At 62.7% G+C, this 19,630-nt stretch overlaps 1 protein-coding gene across 1 annotated transcript in view; it reads right to left on the bottom strand.

Moving 5' to 3' along the window:
• Positions 1 to 19,630, bottom strand: part of Ttbk1 (tau tubulin kinase 1) — a 36,655-nt gene that overhangs the window by 13,958 nt on the left and 3,067 nt on the right. The window contains 12 exon segments of the mRNA XM_048347732.1: positions 3,055 to 3,613; positions 5,502 to 5,680; positions 5,861 to 6,092; positions 6,930 to 7,084; positions 8,631 to 8,756; positions 8,860 to 8,952; positions 9,588 to 9,653; positions 9,954 to 10,058; positions 13,237 to 13,377; positions 14,308 to 14,381; positions 15,757 to 15,904; positions 19,461 to 19,622. Coding sequence (XP_048203689.1) covers positions 3,055 to 3,613; positions 5,502 to 5,680; positions 5,861 to 6,092; positions 6,930 to 7,084; positions 8,631 to 8,756; positions 8,860 to 8,952; positions 9,588 to 9,653; positions 9,954 to 10,058; positions 13,237 to 13,377; positions 14,308 to 14,381; positions 15,757 to 15,904; positions 19,461 to 19,568 — 1,986 coding nt within the window. The 5' untranslated portion in view covers positions 19,569 to 19,622.

Consider the following 19,630-nt stretch of genomic DNA (forward strand, 5'->3'; position numbering starts at 1 on the left):
ACGCCAGCCCAAGCGGAGATGGAGAAAATGTGCCAGTTCAAGTCCCGGGCCGACTCTGCCCTTGGAGAACAAAGGCCTTGCCTGACTCTGTGTCCTGCCCTATCTGCCCACCCACAGGCACCGCACGCACACCACACACACCGACGCGCCCGCGAGCACGCCTGCCAGCACGGGCCGCCCGCTGGCGGGCACAGGTGCGTGCATCTGTCGGTCTCTCAGTGACTCTGTCTCTCTTCATGATCTCTCTGGTCATCTTTTTCTGTCTCTGCCTCTCTGTAACTTTCTCTCTCTGTCTCTCTGGCTATCCCTGTCTCTCTCTCTGCAGGTGCTCTCTGACCCTATGTACTTCTATCTGCTTCTCTGACCCGTGTTTGCTCCTCTGCTTGCTCAACTCCCAGGCCTCAGCCTGAGAGGCCCCGAGTCCAGACCCCGGGCCCGGCTGCCTGACTCACGCCCCGGCTCTGCCAGGTACCAGCTGAGCACCACGAGCTAGAGACGTAGCGTTTCTGAATCTCCATTGTTCGCGTTGAGAGTGAGGAACACACACCACGTCCAGTACTCCGGCCAGTGGAATCAGCGCTGCCCTCCGCACAACACACTTGCAGACCCACCCACATACACTCACGCACGGTGTGCACTCACGTACACACACACACACACGCACACACGCTGATGCACCCACACACCAAGGCTCAGCCGACACAGAAATGCACATACACCTTCAGAAGGCACCAACACACTATGGGGGAAACTGAGTCCCACAAACACATCACCTCACAGACACACACGGCTCATTTCCCTGCCCGTGGCATGCATGCAGGCCCGTGTCCGCTCCCCAAGCCGCTCCTTTCCCTCTTGGCCACAATTCCCTGGGTGAGGCCCCCAGGACAGTAGAAATCAGAGACACAGGACAACCTCAGAGGCACCTGCTCCCTGGGACTCGGAAGGGGACAGTGACCGGCCACGTGGCCCGGGCGGGAGCAGCAGAACCGGGTCCAGACCCTGGGCCCTGACGTCCGCTGGCACTGGGGGGTGCTCTGGACCGCGTGGCCTGCGGGGCGCGATGCCTCTGCTTCTGGCTCGCGGGGACTGGGTGAGACGGAGCGGGGACCCAGCACACCTGGCGCCCTCTGCTGTCCCCGTGTCAGCCGTGAGCGGGACCATGACGGGTCACCCAGCCGCCCCACCACGTCCTGCCAGAAGCAAGCTCCAATGCCAGCCTGCTAAGACCGTCCTGAGTGGAGACACACGGGGCCCACTGCCTGGACCCCCCCGTTTCCAATGTTCAGGGCAAGGTCAGAGTGTGTACCCTAAGATCCTGGCTCAGAGGGTCTCCTCTAGAAAGGACTTCTCCAGAGGATGGGCAGTGGGCTCCTGCTCAGAGCCGCCCTTCCCACGACGGGCATGCGGCCTCCGGCCAGCCTCCCAATTGAAGCAAGGGGCACTAGTGACCCCCAGCTCTGTTCTGGGCACACACCCGGTCGCGGGGGGGTGGGGTGGGGGGACACAGGCTGAGCTCCTTTCAGCCCCACCCCCCGAGGGACCACAGGAGGCTCCATGTGGCACGAAGTACAAGAGTTAGCGCCCACTTCCCAGGTCAGGGCTCAGCCTCTGCCCCGTACACGGAAGACTGGCTAGGCCAGAGGCCGTCCCCCACCCGGCCTTGAGGGCAGCACACCGTCACGACTACCGAGAGGGACTTCAGACCTTCAGCTCAGCATCTGCGATTCAGACACCATCTGACACACCCCTGGCCTTGCAGTCCTGCTCCTCAGTCCTCTCATAGAAGGAAGTGCCATTAAGCAGTGCTCACACCTGTCATCCTAGCTACCCAGGAGGCTGAGATCTTAGGTTCATGGCTCAAAGCCAGCCCAGGCAGGAAAGTCTGTGAGAGTCTTATCTTCATTCAACCAGCAAAAAACCAGAAGCGGAGCTGTGGCTCAAGAGGTGGAAGGCTAGTCTTGAGTGATAACGCTAAGGGACAGTGCGTAGGCCTGGAGTTCAAGCCCAGGACCAGCACAAAAAAAGGAAAAGGGCCAGTAAACCATGTACGGTGAGCACACCTGTGATTCTAGCTACGGGGGAGGCAGGAGGACCACGAGTCTGCGGTCAGCCTGGGCTATAGTAAGACCTTGTCTCAAAAGGAAGAAGGAGCCACCAGAGCCAGATTCAGGTCCCCACGTGCCCTTCTCTGTGCCCGAGAGTCCTGCTGCCGGGGCACGCCCTTCCCACCGCCCCCTCCGCTCCTCAGGGCTCTTCCCCAAGCACTCTGCCCCTGTATTACCCAGAAGGCCTCTCTTCCCGGATTTCAGGCCTCTCCCATGGGACTCCTCCTGTCCGTCACCGTTAAGGCCTCCCTTTCCTCTCATGGCATTTCCCGCCGTTCTCCCTCACCCTCGGGTCTCCTGCTCACAGTCCAAGAAGTCTCTCCTGTGCCTCAGTGGCTTCCACATGGAGGAACACAGGCCTTGGGGCCTCCCATGCCCACCTCCAAAGCCCCATTCCCCTCCGAGCCACTCAGTGACGACGTCACTGGCTGGGTGGTGATGTCACGCAGGCCCAGAACCCTGAGACACAGCTGAGACACCCTTCCCCCATCTGCCATCCGTGCCAGCCCGCTCCCCAGCTTCTCTTGGCTATGCTCCCCTGGCCTAGCGCCCGCAGCCCCTGCCCCCGGCCAGGTCTCCCCACACGACCGCCTTCCCGTTCCCCTTCAGTCCTTCTCGTACACAGCAGCCTAAGGGCTCGTTCGCAAGTGCCAAAGCCATCATGGCAGGTTCCTGTTTCAAAGAAGCAAGCCTGTCCCCCAGAATGGTCCCAGGGACAGACCTGGCGCCCTGTCCCGCCTCTGGGCTTTTGCACACGCTGTGCCCTGGGCCCGGAGGTTTTTGTCACGCTTTGTCACCTGGCTGCCCTGCTCACAACGCAAGATTCAACTCAGAATGTAGAAAGCCCCCCGGCCCCCCAAGGATGGTCTCCACCCTTGCACTCTGTCTGCCTCCAACGCAGCCCGCGCAGGACTCGGGACCCCTGGGCCCGGGGGCCCCGTCTTACCTGTCTCTGAGGGCCCGTGGGGTCCGACTCTCTCCGCCGAGGGCGAGGTCCCGAGTGCAGGGGTGAGTGGGAAGGGCTGCCAGGCGTGGGGGGCTGTGACGCGTCCGAGCGGCCGTCGGCCTGGCTCAGCGGGGGTGGCAGGGGCTGGGCCCCCAGCCGCAGGTCCTCCTCGGCCAGCGTCTGCATGCCTCGGCCTCGGGGCCGCACGCTGGGCTCTGCCCCCGGCCGCCGCCGCTCCTCGCCCTCCTCGGGCAGCGGCCGCAGCTCCTCGGGCTCCTCGTCCGTGGTGCCTGACGTGCTGGGCTCGGCCCCCGGGGGGAAGTCCTTGAGCTCCGTCTCCTTGTCGATGATGACCCACTCCTTGCTGTCGAAGTCCTCCTCCTCCGCCAGCGGCACCGAGCGGAAGGCGTTGCTAAGGGCCTCCTGCTCCACAGAGGCGGACACGTCCATCCGGCCGCTGGCCTGCCGGTCCACGTGGCCCGTGTCCACCGACAGCATCTGGGCGGGCTGTGAGGAGCAGGCCTGGCGTGAGGGGGAGCCGGGAAGATCCATCCGCGACCTGCAAAGCCACCCACGTGGGACTCAGTGCCCCGCCTCTATGGAGCCCTACGGATTCCCAGAGGGGACAGAGCGGAGTATGGCGTCTGAGCTTCTGACCACAGCACCCCTTCCACCCTGAGCCAGGCCTCAGGGTCTCCTGCAGTGTCACCTTTCAACGTCATTGCTTAGAAAAAATGCATGCCCTAGTCCATCCATGCAGCCATCCATCCACCCATCCACCCATCCACCCATCCATCCATCATCCATTCATCTATCCATCCACCCATCCACCCATCCATCCACCCACCCATCCACTCATCCATCCACCCATCTACCCACCCATCCATCCACCCATCCATCCACCCATCCACCCAACCATCCATCCACCCACCCATCCATCCACCCATCCACCCACCCATCCATCCACCCACCCATCCACTCATCGATCCACCCATCCACCCATCCACCCATCCATTCATCCATCCATCCACCCATCCACCCATCCATCCATCCACCCATCCACCCATCCACCCATCCACCTATCCACCCACCCATCCACCCATCCACCCATCCATCCACCCACCCATCCACCCATCCATCCATCCATTCATCCATCCATCCACCCATCCACCCATCCATCCATCCACCCATCCACCATCCATCCATCCACCCACCCACCCATCCACCCATCCACCCAACCATCCATCCATCCCTCTATCCATACACTCAATGAATGTTCTGAATGCTTACCTCATTCCAGGACTGTAAACCTGTAGAAAATAAATCATCCTCCCTCCTCCAGGCCACCCCAGAAGACGTAATCTCCTAAAGCCCTCAGCACGCATTCTGGGCCCTCTGGCACACACACCTGCTGGGGCTGCCCTCCTGAGCTTACAGATGGCTTTCCGGCTCCTGACAGCCATCCTCCAGGGTTGCCTGGCTGGTCTCCCCCACCCCGCGAGGACTGCTTGCGTCACCCCCAGCTGCACACATGCTCCAGACCCAAGAACCAAGGGTGCAGTCCTTAGTCTGGCTCTCAGACCTCGCCTCATCTGATGAAGCCTCGGTTTCCCCACTTTCCAGGCCAGGCCCCCACCACCGACTCACCCACTTTTCTCAAACTGCTCCCATTCCAATTTCCATGGCTTAAGCACACTGCATCCCCCATAGCTTGTCTGCCCTGGCCCCCAAGACCAACCCCACCTTCCTCCCTCCCTCCCTCCCTCCCTCCCTCCCAAAAGCCTACTTAGGCCCCACAATCTTCAACCTGTCCTGTCACCAGCCAGGTTCCCACGGGGCCCCTCCCTCTCCGACTTCAGGTCCTTCTGTGTGGCCTGTCCTCTCCCCAACCTGTCCCCCATGCCCTTCAGCCAGAACTCCTGTCTCCCCAAGACAGGCCTCACGCTCTTCAGGTGTCTGTCTCCAGTCTCCAGGAAAAGAATTCTGGAGGGGCTGGGGATATGGCCTAGTGGAAGAGTGCTTGCCTCGTATTCTGGAGGGGCTGGGGATATGGCCTAGTGGAAGAGTGCTTGCCTCGTATACATGAAGCCCTGGGTTCAATTCCTCAGCACCACATATATAGAAAAAAGCCGGAAGTGGCGCTGTGGCTCTAGTGGTAGAGTGCTAGCCTTGAGCAAAAAGAAACCAGGGACAGTGCTCAGGCCCTGAGTCCAAGGCCCAGGACTGGCAACAAAAACAAAACAAATTAAAAAAAAAAATTCTGGAAACACACCCACCCATCAACTCCCCGCCCCCCCCCCGGGCTGGGGGCGTGGCCTGGCCGCGCAGCCCCGCCCTTCCCTGAAGCCCCGCCCTTCCCTGGAAGCCCCGCAGGCCCCCTCTCCCAGGCTGTCCTCCTCCCTGTCTCCCGCAGTGGGGAGCTGCGGGGGCCCCGCCTACAGACCCACCTCCTCTCGGGCAGCTCGGCCCGGCCATCTGCCGCCGTGGAAAGCCGGTCCGACTCGGGGCTGTTGACTCTGCGGTAGCGCAGAGAACGCACTGGGGTGGTTGGGGAATCCGGGGGAGCTCGCACTGGGGAGCTGGGGATGCCCACACCTCGGTTCTGTTCCTCCTCCACACAGGGGGTCTGCAGGAAAGGAGGGGGGCTGATGAGTAGGGCTTTCTGGGGTGATGGGCACAGAGGGGTGCTGTGGAGTTGGGGTGAAGGCAGGGTGGTAGAGGGGACAGGACAGGTGGGGGGAGGGGGGCAGGGATGGGGACCCCGATGGGGAAAGGCCACCCACGCCCTTTCCCGGGCCGCGGTTACTTTGCCGATGTTGATCCGGAGTTTGTTGCGGTTGACATCGGTCTCCTCCCAGACCTCAGCCTCGGGACCCCCAGGATGGGGGACGAGGTGGGGCCCAGAGCCCAGCCCCTCCGTGGGCCTCCCCGACAGGATTGGGGGCGCGTTCTCCTGGTCACTCAGGTGCTCGCCCTGGAGCACGTCCTCAGTGTTCTCTCGGAGCAGGTCCCCGGGCACGGGCGTCACATTGACCACTCTGGAGGGGTGGGGGGGGCCCGGATGAACCCTGCAGGGGTGCTCGCCTCCCAGAGCTCCCCCTGGCCAGCCCGGGCCCGGAGGCCTCCCCTGGGGTGGCACAGGAGGCCCCCGCCCGCAAGGCCGTCGAGGCCAGCCCACCCTGGAGCTGGCGGGGACTGCGAAGAGATGCGGCCATGCTCCCGTTCACTCGGGGATCCTGGAGGCTTTCAAGGTCCTGCTCAGTGCTCACCCGCTGTCAGTGCCTGGCTTCCTTTAACCCGCAGATAGGTCAGAAAAGAACCACTTGGGAAGTCTTGTGCCAGTCCTAGGGCTTGAACCCGGGCCTGAGTGCTGTCCCTGAGCTTTTGTCTCAAGGCTGGCACTCTACCACGTGAGCCACAGCGCCACTTCCAGCTCTTTTGCTGGCTAATTGTAGGTAAGTCTCACAGACGTTTTTTTGTGCAGGCTGGCTTTGAACCTTGATCCTCAGATCTCAGCCTCCTGCGTAGCTAGGATGACAGGTGTGGGCTGCCAGGACCCACCTTCCCTTTTCTTAAAATAAGGGAAGCCTTATAACGGAAACCGGGGGGCTCTTCCGTTTCTCTTAGGGTTCCTGGCCCTCCAGGAGATCCATTATGGTGGATCCTGCGGAGGAGGCCCAGTGTGCACTGTGACAGGATCTCCCCAAGTTCCAGAATTCCTCTGCCAACTATCAAAAGCAGGAGGGACAGCCAAGTGTGTGCAGGCAGGAGGAGAGGGGCCTGGGGGGCGGGGTGTGACAGCTCCAGGCTGGGGTCACTGCTCCATTCCCACCACCCCCCCCCTCCCCGGCTCCATGGGCCCTGCTCAGACTCACCCAAACATGGCTGCCGTCTGCCGGGTGTTCTGCTGGGGTGGGGTGGAGGTGCTGGTGGACAGGAGGGCGTCGGTGCCCGCCTTCTCCCAGTCAAAGGCCTCATTCTCGGCAATGCCCCGCTCCTTCATGCTGTTCTCAAACACTGACATGATCAACTGCAGGGGTGGGGGGGGTGGGAGGACAGAAAGGTGACCCCGGGGCAAGCCAGGTGCAAGGGGGAGTCGCTCAGAGGGCGGGAGGGGGGGTGGAGAGGAACAGTCCAGGGCAGGGAGGGGTCTAGAGGGGGAGGAGAAGGGCACATTGATTTGAAATAAAAACATGCACAAGGTATGCAAATCAGCATGCAAATTGCCATCTTGGATTAAGCCTCATCAATTGCCCCCTGGTCCTCTGGGATCTGAGGGTCATCCCTCAGATCCTCTGCCATTTGCACCCCCCGGGCCCTGGGCTGCTGGGCTTTCTGCATGGCCCGTGACTGCTGGCTGTCCTCGTGTGCCCTGCTCGCACAGTCTCCTCCCAAGCCCACAACCCGGGACCACCGTGGGCCAGTGCTCACGGCTGTGGGGGGTGGGGTGGCCCACGAGGCTGAGCCAGGATGGCCAGGCCCCCCTGTGCAGGCCCCTGGGGCTCTGGGGTCAGGGGTCAGGAGGTAGCTGGCAGCTACAGAATCTCTGAGATGCCCTGATCACTCTCTCAGCTTGCTCTCTGCCGGCAGGACTCGCCCATGGGCCTGCTGTGTGTCTGACGTGGTCTGTGTCTCCCCTGATGTGCGGCATTGTGTCTAGATCACACATGCGCCACCCCCCCCCCCCCACTCCCCGGTCAGGTCAGTGGGTCCCACAATGGGTGGAGATGGTGACGCGACTGGAAGTGGAGTCAGGTGCACAGAGTCCTGCACCGCGCAGAGGTCTCAGTCATCCGGGCTTTGGACACCAGAGCGTGACCAGCTTGAACCTGGATCCACACAGTCATAGTGGGGCTGGAAAATTCCTATCAACTGGTCATGTCACAGCCATCCTAGTGGTGGCTTGTGCTGAGGCTGGTGCGCGCAAACCTGGCACTCCGTCGCGCAGAGAAAGGACACAATGACTCTAGGGTGACTATGGCGGCTCCTGCCTGTCGCCTCAGCTGCTCAGAGGTAAAGATGGGAAGGGCTGTGGCTCAAGGCTGAGCAGATAGTCAGTGAGCCCCGATCCCAACCACGAAGCTGAGCATGGTGTAGTGTCTGCAGTCCCAGCTATTGCAGGGGGCCATAGCCACAGGTTGGAAGATTGTAGGTCCAAGGCTGACTCTAGGGGGAAAAGGGAGACTCTGGGGGGGAGGGGGAGACTAAAGCAGAATAAGAGTTAGGGGCATGGCTCAAATGACAGAGCACCTCCCTCACAAGTTGAGGCCCTGAATTCAAACCCCAGTAACTGCAAGGAGAAAAAAAATTACTATATATTCTGTGAGACGGGCTGGGGATGTGGCCTAGTGGTAGAGAGCTTGCCTCGTGTACATAAAGCCCTGGGTTCGGTTCCACAGCACCACATATCTAGAAAAAGCCAGAAGTGGCGCTGTGGCTCAAGTGGCAGAGTGCTAGCCTGGAGCCAAAAGAAGCCAGGGACAGTGCTCAGGGCTCGAGTTCATGCCCCAGGACTGGCAAAAAACAAAAAAAGCAAAAATAAATAAAGATTCTGTGAGTGAGCGGCCAGTGCCCACCTGGTAATCGGGCTTGGTGAAGTAATCCAGACCGGCGATGTGGTCCAGGAAGAGGTGGAACTCTGAGGGCATGTGTTTCAGCAGCATCCGGTGCTCGTACTTCTCCTTGATCATCCCCACTTGCTCCTGGAAGCCAGAGGGCATGGGGATGAAGCTGCCCCACTGCCTCACTGCCCCCGCCCCCCCTCACCTCCCGCCCCCCCCCCGCCCCCAGCAGTGGGGACCTCACCTTGTCTTTGATCTTCCTCCAGGGCAGCTGGCCCACTGCAAACTCCACCAGCATGTAGAAGAGGGACCACAGGTCATCGTGGCGGCCCATCTCCTGGGGAGGGAAGGGGTCACCTCAGTTCTTCCCTGAGAACATACAGCTCCCCTTTCCCCAGGGGCACAGATCCCGAGGCCACAGCGCCATCCGCCGACCCTCAGACACCACTCAGATTCTCAGTCAAAACTCTGGTCTGAGCTGGGCACTGATGGCTCACGCCGATGATCCTAGCTACTCAGGAGGCTGACATCGGAAGATCATGGTTCAAAGCCAGCCCAGGAAGAGAAATCTGTGACTCTGATCTCCAGTTAGCCAAACAAACAAAACGAAATAAACAAACGGAAAAAAAAAACAGACTCAAGTGGTAGAATAGCAATCATGAACACAAAAATAAAAACAAAGAAAGTGAGGGCTTGAAACCCTGAATTCAAGCCCCCATGCTAATACCAACACAAACACACACACACACACACACACACACACACACGTCGGTGCTTTGTGGTCCCACCGCTGTGTGGTGAACAGAGAGGAAGCAGTAACAGAGCCTCCTTCAGTCCAGCGCTTCTTCAGGGGCAGACTGCACCCCGCTCTTCCCCCACCACCTGGACAGGAGTCCCCCTCCCTTTCCCCAGCATCCCTCTCCACTCACGACCTTGCCTTTCTGCCCCATCTCTCAGGCCTTGGCCACTCACCCGGTTCTTGTGGGCATTGACCGAGGCGTAGCGCACAGTCCCTCGAAACCCGGCCACATTCCGAGGCTGTGGGAGCAGAGACCACAGTAGGAGGCTCGCTTGTGTCCTCTGACCCCCGCCCGCCTGTCTGCCTGCTTCCGCCCTGACCCCAGCTCCCGGGCTCACACCTGCATCCTGACCCTGCTGTCCACCCGGAGTGGACAGGAAAGTCAACGTCCAGGAGCACAGGCTGATGTTGAAGACCAGGCCGAGCCCGTTTCGGCAGCCAGTGGGAAGTGGGCGAAAGGCCTCCGGAGGGTGCTAGGGGGCCCTGTGCTGTTCTAACAGCTGGGGGCAGACCCAGGGCTGGGGGGAGGGGGTACTCACGGGTCTCACGTCCCCCGTGGTGTTGGTGTACTGCCGGGCCAGCCCAAAGTCCAGCATATAGCACTTCCGGTAGGTGGAGGGCAGCCGGCCCATGGCAAAGTTTGACTGGAAGAAGATGGCAGCCGTGAGTTCGGGTTGCACCCAGGAGCCCCCAAGGACCAGCCCTGAGCCAGGTGCCCGGGGACCACGCCTGCAATCCTAGCTACCAAGGAGCCGGAGATCCAGAGGGCTGTGGCACAAAGCCAGCCCCAATCTCCAAAAATAACTACCAAAAAAGCAGGACTGGAAGCCTGGTTCAAGTGGAAGAGCGCCGGCCATGAGTGAGCACAAGGTACTGGCAAAAGGAGAGAGGGGCAGGTGCTGGTGGCTCACGCCTGTCCCCCTAGCGACTCAGGAGGCTGAGATCTGAGGATGGTGGTTTGAAGCCAGCCCAGGCAGGAAAGGCACCACTTCGTTTTCTGATGGTTAATTGGAGATAAAGAGTCTCACAGACTTTCCTGCTTCACTTCTGTATTTTTTTTCTGTGATTAATTGGAGATGAGCATCTCCAGGCTGGCTTTGAACCACAATCCTCACATCTCAGCCTCCTGAGTAGCTAGGATTATACTCATGAGCCACCCGCGTCCAGCAAAGCTTATTTTTGATATGAGAAGAGGGAAGGGCAAAGGCATGAAGGGCTTCTCTGAGACGGAAGAGCACGTGGTAACCGGCTTGGAACACGGCCCTGTCCAGGTGTGCCTGCCTGCCCTCAGGCAGACCTGAGCTGTGTCTCATGGACCATTCAGTGAACGTTTCTAGCCCTCAGTTTTCATTTATTTATTGACTTTTGTGCTGCTACTGGGGGGCTTGAACTCAGGGCCTGGGAGCTGAGGTGTTTCACTAAAGGCTGGCTCTCTACCACTTTGGCCACAATTCTACTTTTGGATTTTTTCCTGGTTAACTGGAGATAAGAGCTCATGGACTTTCCTGCCCAGGCAGGCTTTGAACCGAAATCCTCAGATCTCAGCTTCCTGAGTAACTAGGATTAGAGATAGTAAGACACAGGTATTGGGCTTTAATTACTATTGTTCTGGTGGCTGGTGGCTCACGCCTGTAATCCTAGCTACTCAAGAGGCTGAGATCTGAAAATTGTGGCTCAAAGCCAGCCATGGTAGGAAAGTCCATGAGACTCTATTTATTACCTACCAAAAAGCCAGAAGTGGCTCAAATGGTAGCGTGCTAGCCTTGAGCAGACGAAGCTCAAGCCCTGAGTTCAGGCTCCAGAAGTGGCACAAAATATTATTGTAATTTTTTTTATTTTTCAATATAATTAATTTGTTATTTAACTTTTTTTGCACCGGGGCCTGGTGCAGGGGAGGCCAGCGCTCTGTCTCTTGAGCCACACACCCAGCCCAGCTTCTAACCCTTTCCTCCCTTTACTCGGGAAGGTTTTTCGGTTTCTTTCTTTTTTGGTAACACCAAGGTCCAAAATAACACCCCAGGTGGGAGGTGCGGGGAATTCCAGCTCCGCTCCCCGCCCTTCCTCAACCTCCTGGGCTTTCTGGCTCCCAGGAGCACCCAGGATGTCCCCAGCAGGGAGCCCTGAGGCGGGGAGGCCCGAGGCGGGGAGGCCTGAGGCGGGGTGGCCTGAGCCGAGGAGGGTGGAGGCCCAAGGCGGGAGGCCAGGGCGGGGAGGCTGGAGCTGGAGAGGCCCGAGGCGGGGAGGCCAGGGTGGGGAGGCCTGAGACAGGGAGGCCTGAGGCGGGGAGGCCTGAGGCGGGGAGGCCAGGGTGGGGAGGCCTGAGGTGGGGAGGCCTGAGGCAGGGAGGCCAGGGTGGGGAGGCCAGGGCGGGGTGGCCTGAGCCGAGGAGGGTGGAGGCCCAAGGCGGGAGGCCAGGGCGGGGAGGCTGGAGCTGGAGAGGCCCGAGGCGGGGAGGCCAGGGTGGGGAGGCCTGAGACAGGGAGGCCTGAGGCGGGGAGGCCAGGGTGGGGAAGCCTGAGACGGGGAGGCCTGAGGCGGGGAGGCCTGAGGCAGGGAGGCCAGGGTGGGGAGGCCAGGGCGGGGTGGCCTGAGCCGAGGAGGGTGGAGGCCCAAGGCGGGAGGCCAGGGCGGGGAGGCCTGAGGCGGGGAGGCCCGAGGCAGAGAGGCCAGGGTGGGGAGGCCAGGGTGGGGAGGCCTGAGGCAGGGAGGCCAGGGCGGGGAGGCCTGAGGCGGGGAGGCCCGAGGCAGAGAGGCCAGGGTGGGGAGGCCAGGGTGGGGAGGCCTGAGGCAGGGAGGCCAGGGGGAGGCCTGAGGTGGGGAGGCCAGGGTGGGGAGGCCTGAGGTGGGGAGGCCTGAGGCAAGGAGGCCTGAGGCAGGGAGGCAGGAGCAGGGAGGCCTGAGGCGGGGAGGCCCGAGGCAGGGAGGCCAAGGCGGGGAGGCCTGAGGCGGGGAGGCCTGAGGCAGGGAGGCAGGAGCAGGGAGGCCTGAGGCGGGGAGGCCGGGGCAGGGAGGCCCAGGCGGGGAGGCCGGGGCAGGGAGGCCCAGGCGGGGAGGCCTGAGGCGGGGAGGCCTGAGGCAGGGAGGCAGGAGCAGGGAGGCCTGAGGCGGGGAGGCGGAGGCAGGGAGGCCAAGGCGGGGAGGCCTGAGGCGGGGAGGCCCGAGGCAGGGAGGCCAGAGCGGGGAGGCCTGAGGCGGGGAGGCCCGAGGCAGGGAGGCCAAGGCGGGGAGGCCTGAGGCGGGGAGGCCTGAGGCAGGGAGGCAGGAGCAGGGAGGCCTGAGGCGGGGAGGCCGGGGCAGGGAGGCCCAGGCGGGGAGGCCAGGGCAGGGAGGACCAGGCGGGGAGGCGGAGGCAGGGAGGCAGGAGCAGGGAGGCCTGAGGCGGGGAGGCCCGAGGCAGGGAGGCCAAGGCGGGGAGGCCTGAGGCGGGGAGGCCTGAGGCGGGGAGGCAGGAGCAGGGAGGCCTGAGGCGGGGAGGCCGGGGCAGGGAGGCCCAGGCGGGGAGGCCGGGGCAGGGAGGCCCAGGCGGGGAGGCCTGAGGCGGGGAGGCCTGAGGCAGGGAGGCAGGAGCAGGGAGGCCTGAGGCGGGGAGGCGGAGGCAGGGAGGCCAAGGCGGGGAGGCCTGAGGCGGGGAGGCCCGAGGCAGGGAGGCCAGAGCGGGGAGGCCTGAGGCGGGGAGGCCTGAGGCGGGGAGGCCCGAGGCAGGGAGGCCAGGGCGGGGAGGCCTGAGGCAGGGAGGCCAGAGCGGGGAGGCCTGAGGCGGGGAGGCCGGGGCAGGGAGGCCCAGGCGGGGAGGCGGAGGCAGGGAGGCCGGGCGCTGCTCACCGGCTTGATGTCGCGGTGCAGGAAGCCCACCGAATGGATGGCCTCGATGGACTCGAGGATCTGCTTGCCCAGCCGCAGCGTGGTGCTCAGCGTGAAGGTGCCGCGCGGCTGGCTGCGGCGCAGGTCCGCCAGGTTCCGGCCCTGGGGGTGGGGACAAGGCGCTCCTCAGGGGCCCGCCCCGGCTGCCCACGCCCCGCCCGGGCCTGCGGCCCCGCCCCTCCCGCCCCGCCCCGCCCCGCGCACCCACCTGCAGCTGCATCCCCACGCCCCGCCCGGGTCTGCGGCCCCGCCCCTCCCGCCCCGCCCCGCCCCGCGCACCCACCTGCAGCTGCATCCCCACGCCCCGCCCGGGTCTGCGGCCCCGCCCCGCCCCGCCCCGCCCCGCCCCGCGCACCCACCTGCAGCTGCATCCCCACGCCCCGCCCGGGCCTGCGGCCCCGCCCCTCCCGCCCCGCCCCGCCCCGCGCACCCACCTGCAGCTGCATCCCCACGCCCCGCCCGGGTCTGCGGCCCCGCCCCTCCCGCCCCGCCCCGCCCCGCGCACCCACCTGCAGCTGCATCCCCACGCCCCGCCCGGGTCTGCGGCCCCGCCCCTCCCGCCCCGCCCCGCCCCGCGCACCCACCTGCAGCTGCATCCCCACGCCCCGCCCGGGTCTGCGGCCCCGCCCCGCCCCGCCCCGCCCCGCCCCGCCCCGCGCACCCACCTGCAGCTGCATCCCCACGCCCCGCCCGGGCCTGCGGCCCCGCCCCTCCCGGCCCGCCCCGCCCCGCGCACCCACCTGCAGCTGCATCCCCACGCCCCGCCCGGGTCTGCGGCCCCGCCCCGCCCCGCCCCGCCCCGCCCCGCGCACCCACCTGCAGCTGCATCCCCACGCCCCGCCCGGGCCTGCGGCCCCGCCCCTCCCGGCCCGCCCCGCCCCCACGCCTGCAGCTGCATCCCCACGCCCCGCCCGGGTCTGCGGCCCCTCCCGCCCCCGCCCCGCCCCACGCACCCACCTGCAGCTGCATCCCCAAGCCCCGCCCGGGTCTGCGGCCCCGCCCCTCCCGCCCCGCCCCGCCCCGCGCACCCACCTGCAGCTGCATCACCACGTAGTTAAATTTCTCGTTCCGGCCGCAGCCAATGAACCTGCACACGTGGTCCTTCCCTGGGGGCAGACAGGGGCCTTCCAGTCCCGACCCCGCTCCTGGCCGGTCCCCCGGGTGCCTCGGCCCCCCATCCCGCCCGCCCGCCCTCTCCAGCTCCCGCAGGCCCCGCTGGCGCCCACTCAGACCCCTGTCCCTGCTCCGCCCCAGCGCCTCGGCCCCGCGGCACCGCTCTCCTCTCCCACTCTGCACTTGGGCCCCCGGTTGGTGGGTTTGGTTAAACTCCGGGCCTGGGCACTGTTCTCAGCTTTTCTGCTCAAGGCTGGCACTCTACCCTGTGCCACAGCGCCACTTCCGGATTTGGGGTGGGCAATTGGGGATAAGAATCTCACAGACTTTCCTGCCCAGGCTGGCTTGGAACAGCAATCCTCAAATCTTAGCCTCCTGAGTAGCTAGGATGACAGGCGTGTAAGTACAGGGTACCATTGGCACCCAGCTTCCCCCAGCTCCTGCTCCTCCTCCCCGCCTCTGCCTCCATTCCCCCTCCTCCTCCTCCCCCTCCTCCTCCCCCTCCTCTTGAACTCAGGGCCTAGGTACCATCCCTGAGCTTCTTTTGCTCAAGGCTAGCACTCTACCACTTGAGCCACAGCTCTACTTCTGGCATTTTCTGTTTATGTGGTAGTGAGGAATAGAACCCAGGGCTTCATGCATGCTAGGCAAGCTCTCTACAGCTAAGCCACATTCCCAGTCCTCCTTTTTTTTGGTAAACTTTACTTATATTTTATTTTTGGCAGTACTGAGAACTGAACTCAGGGCCTCATGCTTGCTAGGCAGATGCTCTGCCACTTGAACCACATTTCCTGCCCCTTTCTTGCCTCCATTCTTTTCCTTTTCCTCTCTCTCTCTCTCTCTCTCTCTGTCAGTCATGAGGCCTGAACTCTGGGCCTGGGTGCTGTCCCTGAGCTCTCTTCAGCTCAAGGCTAGCGTTCTACCACTTGAGCCACAGCAACACTTCTGGTTTTCTGGTGGTTCATTGGAGATAAGAGTCTCATGGACTTTCCTGCCCCAGCTGGCTTTGAACCGTGATCCTCAGAAGTCAGCCTCCTGAGTGCTAGGATTACAGGTGTGAGCCATCGGCTCCTGGCTCCTCCGTTATTTTCAAGGTAACATCTCACTTTATGCCAGGGCCAGGCTGGGCTGTGATTCTCCTACTTGTACTCACTGATGTTGCTGGGGACAATTGCCCCCCCCCATTGTGCCCAGTTACCATGCAGGGACAGCACCACACCCCACCACCGACAGAGACAGAATCTCTCCAACCCTTCTGAGATCCTCCCGTCTATGCCTCTCGGAGCAGCCAGGACGAATGCGCAAGCCACTGTGCCCCAGTTTCTAATCCCCTCCCTTGTGCTCTATGCCCCCACCCCCGGGCCTCACCTTGAAGCTTTTTGAGCACCGCCACCTCCATCTTGAGGACCTGCTTGGGCTGCTGCGCAGACTCCACCTTGAGGGCCACGTTCTCCTTGGTCAGCAGGTCCATGGCCTCGTAGATCTCACCAAAGCCCCCACCCCCGATCTTCTTCAGCTGTGGAGATGGAACAGGGAATGGAGTACTTAGGATCAGTATGAACAGCACCTCACACACACACACTCCCTTGCTGAGTACAACCTCCATAGAGGGGGGTAGGCAGCAGTCTCAAAGGGGGAAGGCCATATTTCCACCTTCTTTCCTGCACCCTGAGTAAGACAGACGGCTCAGCCCATCACACACACACACACACACACACACACACACACACACACACACACACACACACCCCCAAGACCAGATATCTGAGCGGTAGAAGGTAAGAAGAGATCTGTGACTCCATGCAGACGCGGAGCAGGCCTGCCTGTGGAGGACGAAGAGATCACGAGCCATCCTGAATCTTTTGTTTCCAGAACAGTGAACATCAAGCTCCCTGAGCCCCTGCCTAGACTGAGCAAACCCCATCCAGAAGGAAAACCTGTTCCGGAACCACTCAGCCAGCGGCGGGAGCTGGGGTTTCCTGGGGCCTGTGGTCTCCTGAAAGATGTCACTGGGAAGAGAGAGTATTTCCGGGGGGGGGGGGCAGGATCCAGCAAAGGACGTGCACTGCCCATGCCCATTGCAGAAGGCCCTGGTCTGATACTCCAAACCAGGATGAGCTCCTCCCCAGCTCCTCCCTGTGCTGTTGGCACAAGGTGGGAAGGAGCTTGGAAAAGAACAGACCAGTGTGCTGACCCCTCCCTCCTCCTGAGAGGCGGGCAGAGGAGCTGGGATGGAAATGAAGAGGCCTACAAATCGCTCCAACTCAGAGGACCCAGGGTCTGAGAGGGCGAGGACGCCATTGTGGTGACGGGGAGCAAGGAGAAAGTGATGTGTGGTAGTTTATAGCTTAAGAAAGATGTGCAGAGGCTGGGGATATAGCCTAGTGGCAAGAGTGCCTGCCTCGTATACACGAGGCCCTAGGTTCGATTCCCCAGCACCACATATACAGAAAACGGCCAGAAGCGGCGCTGTGGCTCAAGTGGCAGAGTGCTAGCCTTGAGCGGGAAGAAGCCAGGGACAGTGCTCAGGCCCTGAGTCCAAGGCCCAGGACTGGCCAAAAAAAAAAAAAAAAGAAAGATGTGCAGAGAAGGGCCCCTCCGCTCTGCAGGGAGCCTGCCCTGAAACCTCTTCAGTGCCCCCATCTCAATCAAAAAACCTGGGCATGGCAGCACAAGCCTGCTGTCACAGCTACTCATGGCTTGGGCAAAAAGTGCAAGCCTATTTTGAGAAGCAGCTGTTGCTGATGCCGGTGATGTACAGGCCTGTAATTCTAGTTCCTCAGTAAGCCAAGTAAGGTCTGGATCTTGAAGCCAGCCTGGGTAGGCAAATCCAAGAGACATGTGTATTTCCAATTAGCTAGCAAAAGGCGAGAAGCGGAGGTGTGGCTCACGTGGAAAAAGCCAAGTGAGAGTGCTAGGCCTTGAGTATACATCCCAGTTCTGGAAAAACAGAAAAAGTAACTGTAGCAAAAAGTACTGGCAGCATGGGGCATGGCTCATGTGGTAGAGCCTGAATTCAAGTCCCATTATCACCACAGAAATAAATATCTAGACAGACAGACAGAATGTTGCGATCCAAGCACTGATGTGCCAGCTTGCTGCAGGAAAAGACGGAAGGCGCAGGCCCGTTTAGACATTTCTGGCACCCACTCCCCTGCTCCCAGGTGCTGCCTTCATTTGGGAACCCATTTCTCCTCCCTCCATTGCTTCCTGCCGCCCCCCCCCCCCCCCCGAAGACAGGGAACGGGGTGTCTGCACACATCCCTCCCTCTGGCCTCACTCTTCTACTGGGTGTGGTGGCTTTGGAAGGCCCATGAAAATGTTTTCATTTGCTTCAAAGTCAGAAGATTTAAAAAGAACTGTGTTGTCTGTTTTTCACACCTGTGACATGGGTGTGTGTGTGTGTGGTAATCACAGTATCTTGTCCACAAATTGCTGAGGGACCCCCCTGGGGGGGGTGGCGTTAGGCAAAGCACCTGGACACAGTAAGGGTACAAAACAAGCACTGAGTTTTTGCTGTGACTGCTTGCTATTCTGATTCTCTGAAGCGCCCTTCAAGGATGTTATTCTTGTTCCACTGACCCTCATTTATTATTTTTTTTTCCCTGGCTCAGCCCATTTCTGGGCAGTCTGCTCTTGGTTCCAGACTGTCTCTCAGCTCGATCCCCTCACAGGAAGCGAGAGGCCATCTGGCACCGGGCCTCTCTCCGTACTCCACGGGGCAGAGACAGGAGGTGGGGGCAGGGGGTACGGCATGGGGCAAAGATGCTCCCTCGCCTTCTTCCAACTTCCCCTTGGCGGTCCTCTCTCTATCCATCCCCCATTCTCCCCTGACAAAGCACAAGGAGGTCTAGCCTCAACTCTGTGTGTGTGTGAATACTGTTTTTCTTGCCTTTCAGTGCGAATGTCATTCTGCCTCCCATCTGCCAGAAACTCAGCCGTTGTGCCAGGGACCCTGGCGGGGGGTCTCACTGGGGCGGCTTCTCGCCCTCACTCCGGGTCGGACTGCCCTGGCTGCACCCCCAGCCTGGGCGGTGCCTCCCCCTCCCGGGAAGACCCCTGCGCTGCGGGCCGTGGCCCCCCGGCGGCCGGCGCCCCGGGCCCCGGGCACACGGTCACTCCCGCCTCCCTCCCCGGACCTCCGGGGGACCTGCGTGGCCGGGCGGCTGTTGCCATGGAGACCCGCCTGCGCCCGGGCCCCACCCCACCCTCCTCTCGGAGCCCGCACCCCGCACCCCGCACCCCGCACCCCGCACCCCGGTGCGCAGAGCCTCCCCTCACCAACGCACGCGGGGGCGCGCACGGGCGGGCGCGCGCACGCCCAGCACAGCACACGGGTCCGACCTGACCTCGGTGCGTCCCCCCTCCTCCCTCCCGGCTCGGCACTGATTTCCCTCCACCGCGCTCCCTCCCGCCCCCTCAGTGCAGAAGACTCGGGAGAGCCCGGGAGCGACCGGAAGGAAGGGGGGAGCGGCAGCGGGAGGGCGGGGGGGGGGGGTGGATAGGGAATGACTGGCACTGGATCTCGCTCCTCACAAGCTCCCTGGGTCCCCGGGGAGGCTCGGACTACAACTCCCAACAGGCCTAGCGGCCTCGAGCCTGGGGCCGGAGGGGCAAAGCACGCTGGGAGGTGTAGTCTCGGCGCGCTGCACCTGCCGCAGGACCCGAAGAGGGGAGGGGCGGAGGGAGAAGCCGGTGCGCGGACGGTGGGCGCAGCCCGCGGAGCCTCCCTCCCGGGACCCCGGCTTTTCCGTCCGCTGCGGAAGCGAAGGAACGCATGCTCGCCGCTGCCCTTCCCCAGGTGCGGCGCAGGAGCCCCCCGCCCCCCCCCACCCCCGGCTCTGCGGCTCCAACCGGGAGCGGTCCCGGCCCCACCAACGTGACCCGGCCCGGCGGGGGGTGGGAGGGCGGAGTCCGAGGGAAAGCGGCCGTGCACACGTGCGGGCAAAAATAATGGCCCGCCAGCGGCCTGCGGATGAGCCGTGCGAGGGACACCTCGCTCGTGGGACGGGGGTGCCACGGACGCAGGCCTCCCGCCCGCCCCCCGCGCGGCCCCCCGGCCGGCCACTCACCACCTTCCAGCGGTCCTTGACCACGTAGTTGGCCGGCAGAATGTCGGCCTGCTCCCCTCCCCCACTCATGTTGGTTTCGTCCTTCAGAGCGGCCGCTAGGCACTGCATCCGCCCGCCGGAGGGAGGGGTGTCCGCAGGGCCCGGCCTGGGGGGGCCATCTACCTGCGAGA

This window comes from Perognathus longimembris, chromosome 6 (genome assembly GCF_023159225.1).
Source record: "Perognathus longimembris pacificus isolate PPM17 chromosome 6, ASM2315922v1, whole genome shotgun sequence".
NCBI lineage: Eukaryota > Metazoa > Chordata > Mammalia > Rodentia > Heteromyidae > Perognathus > Perognathus longimembris.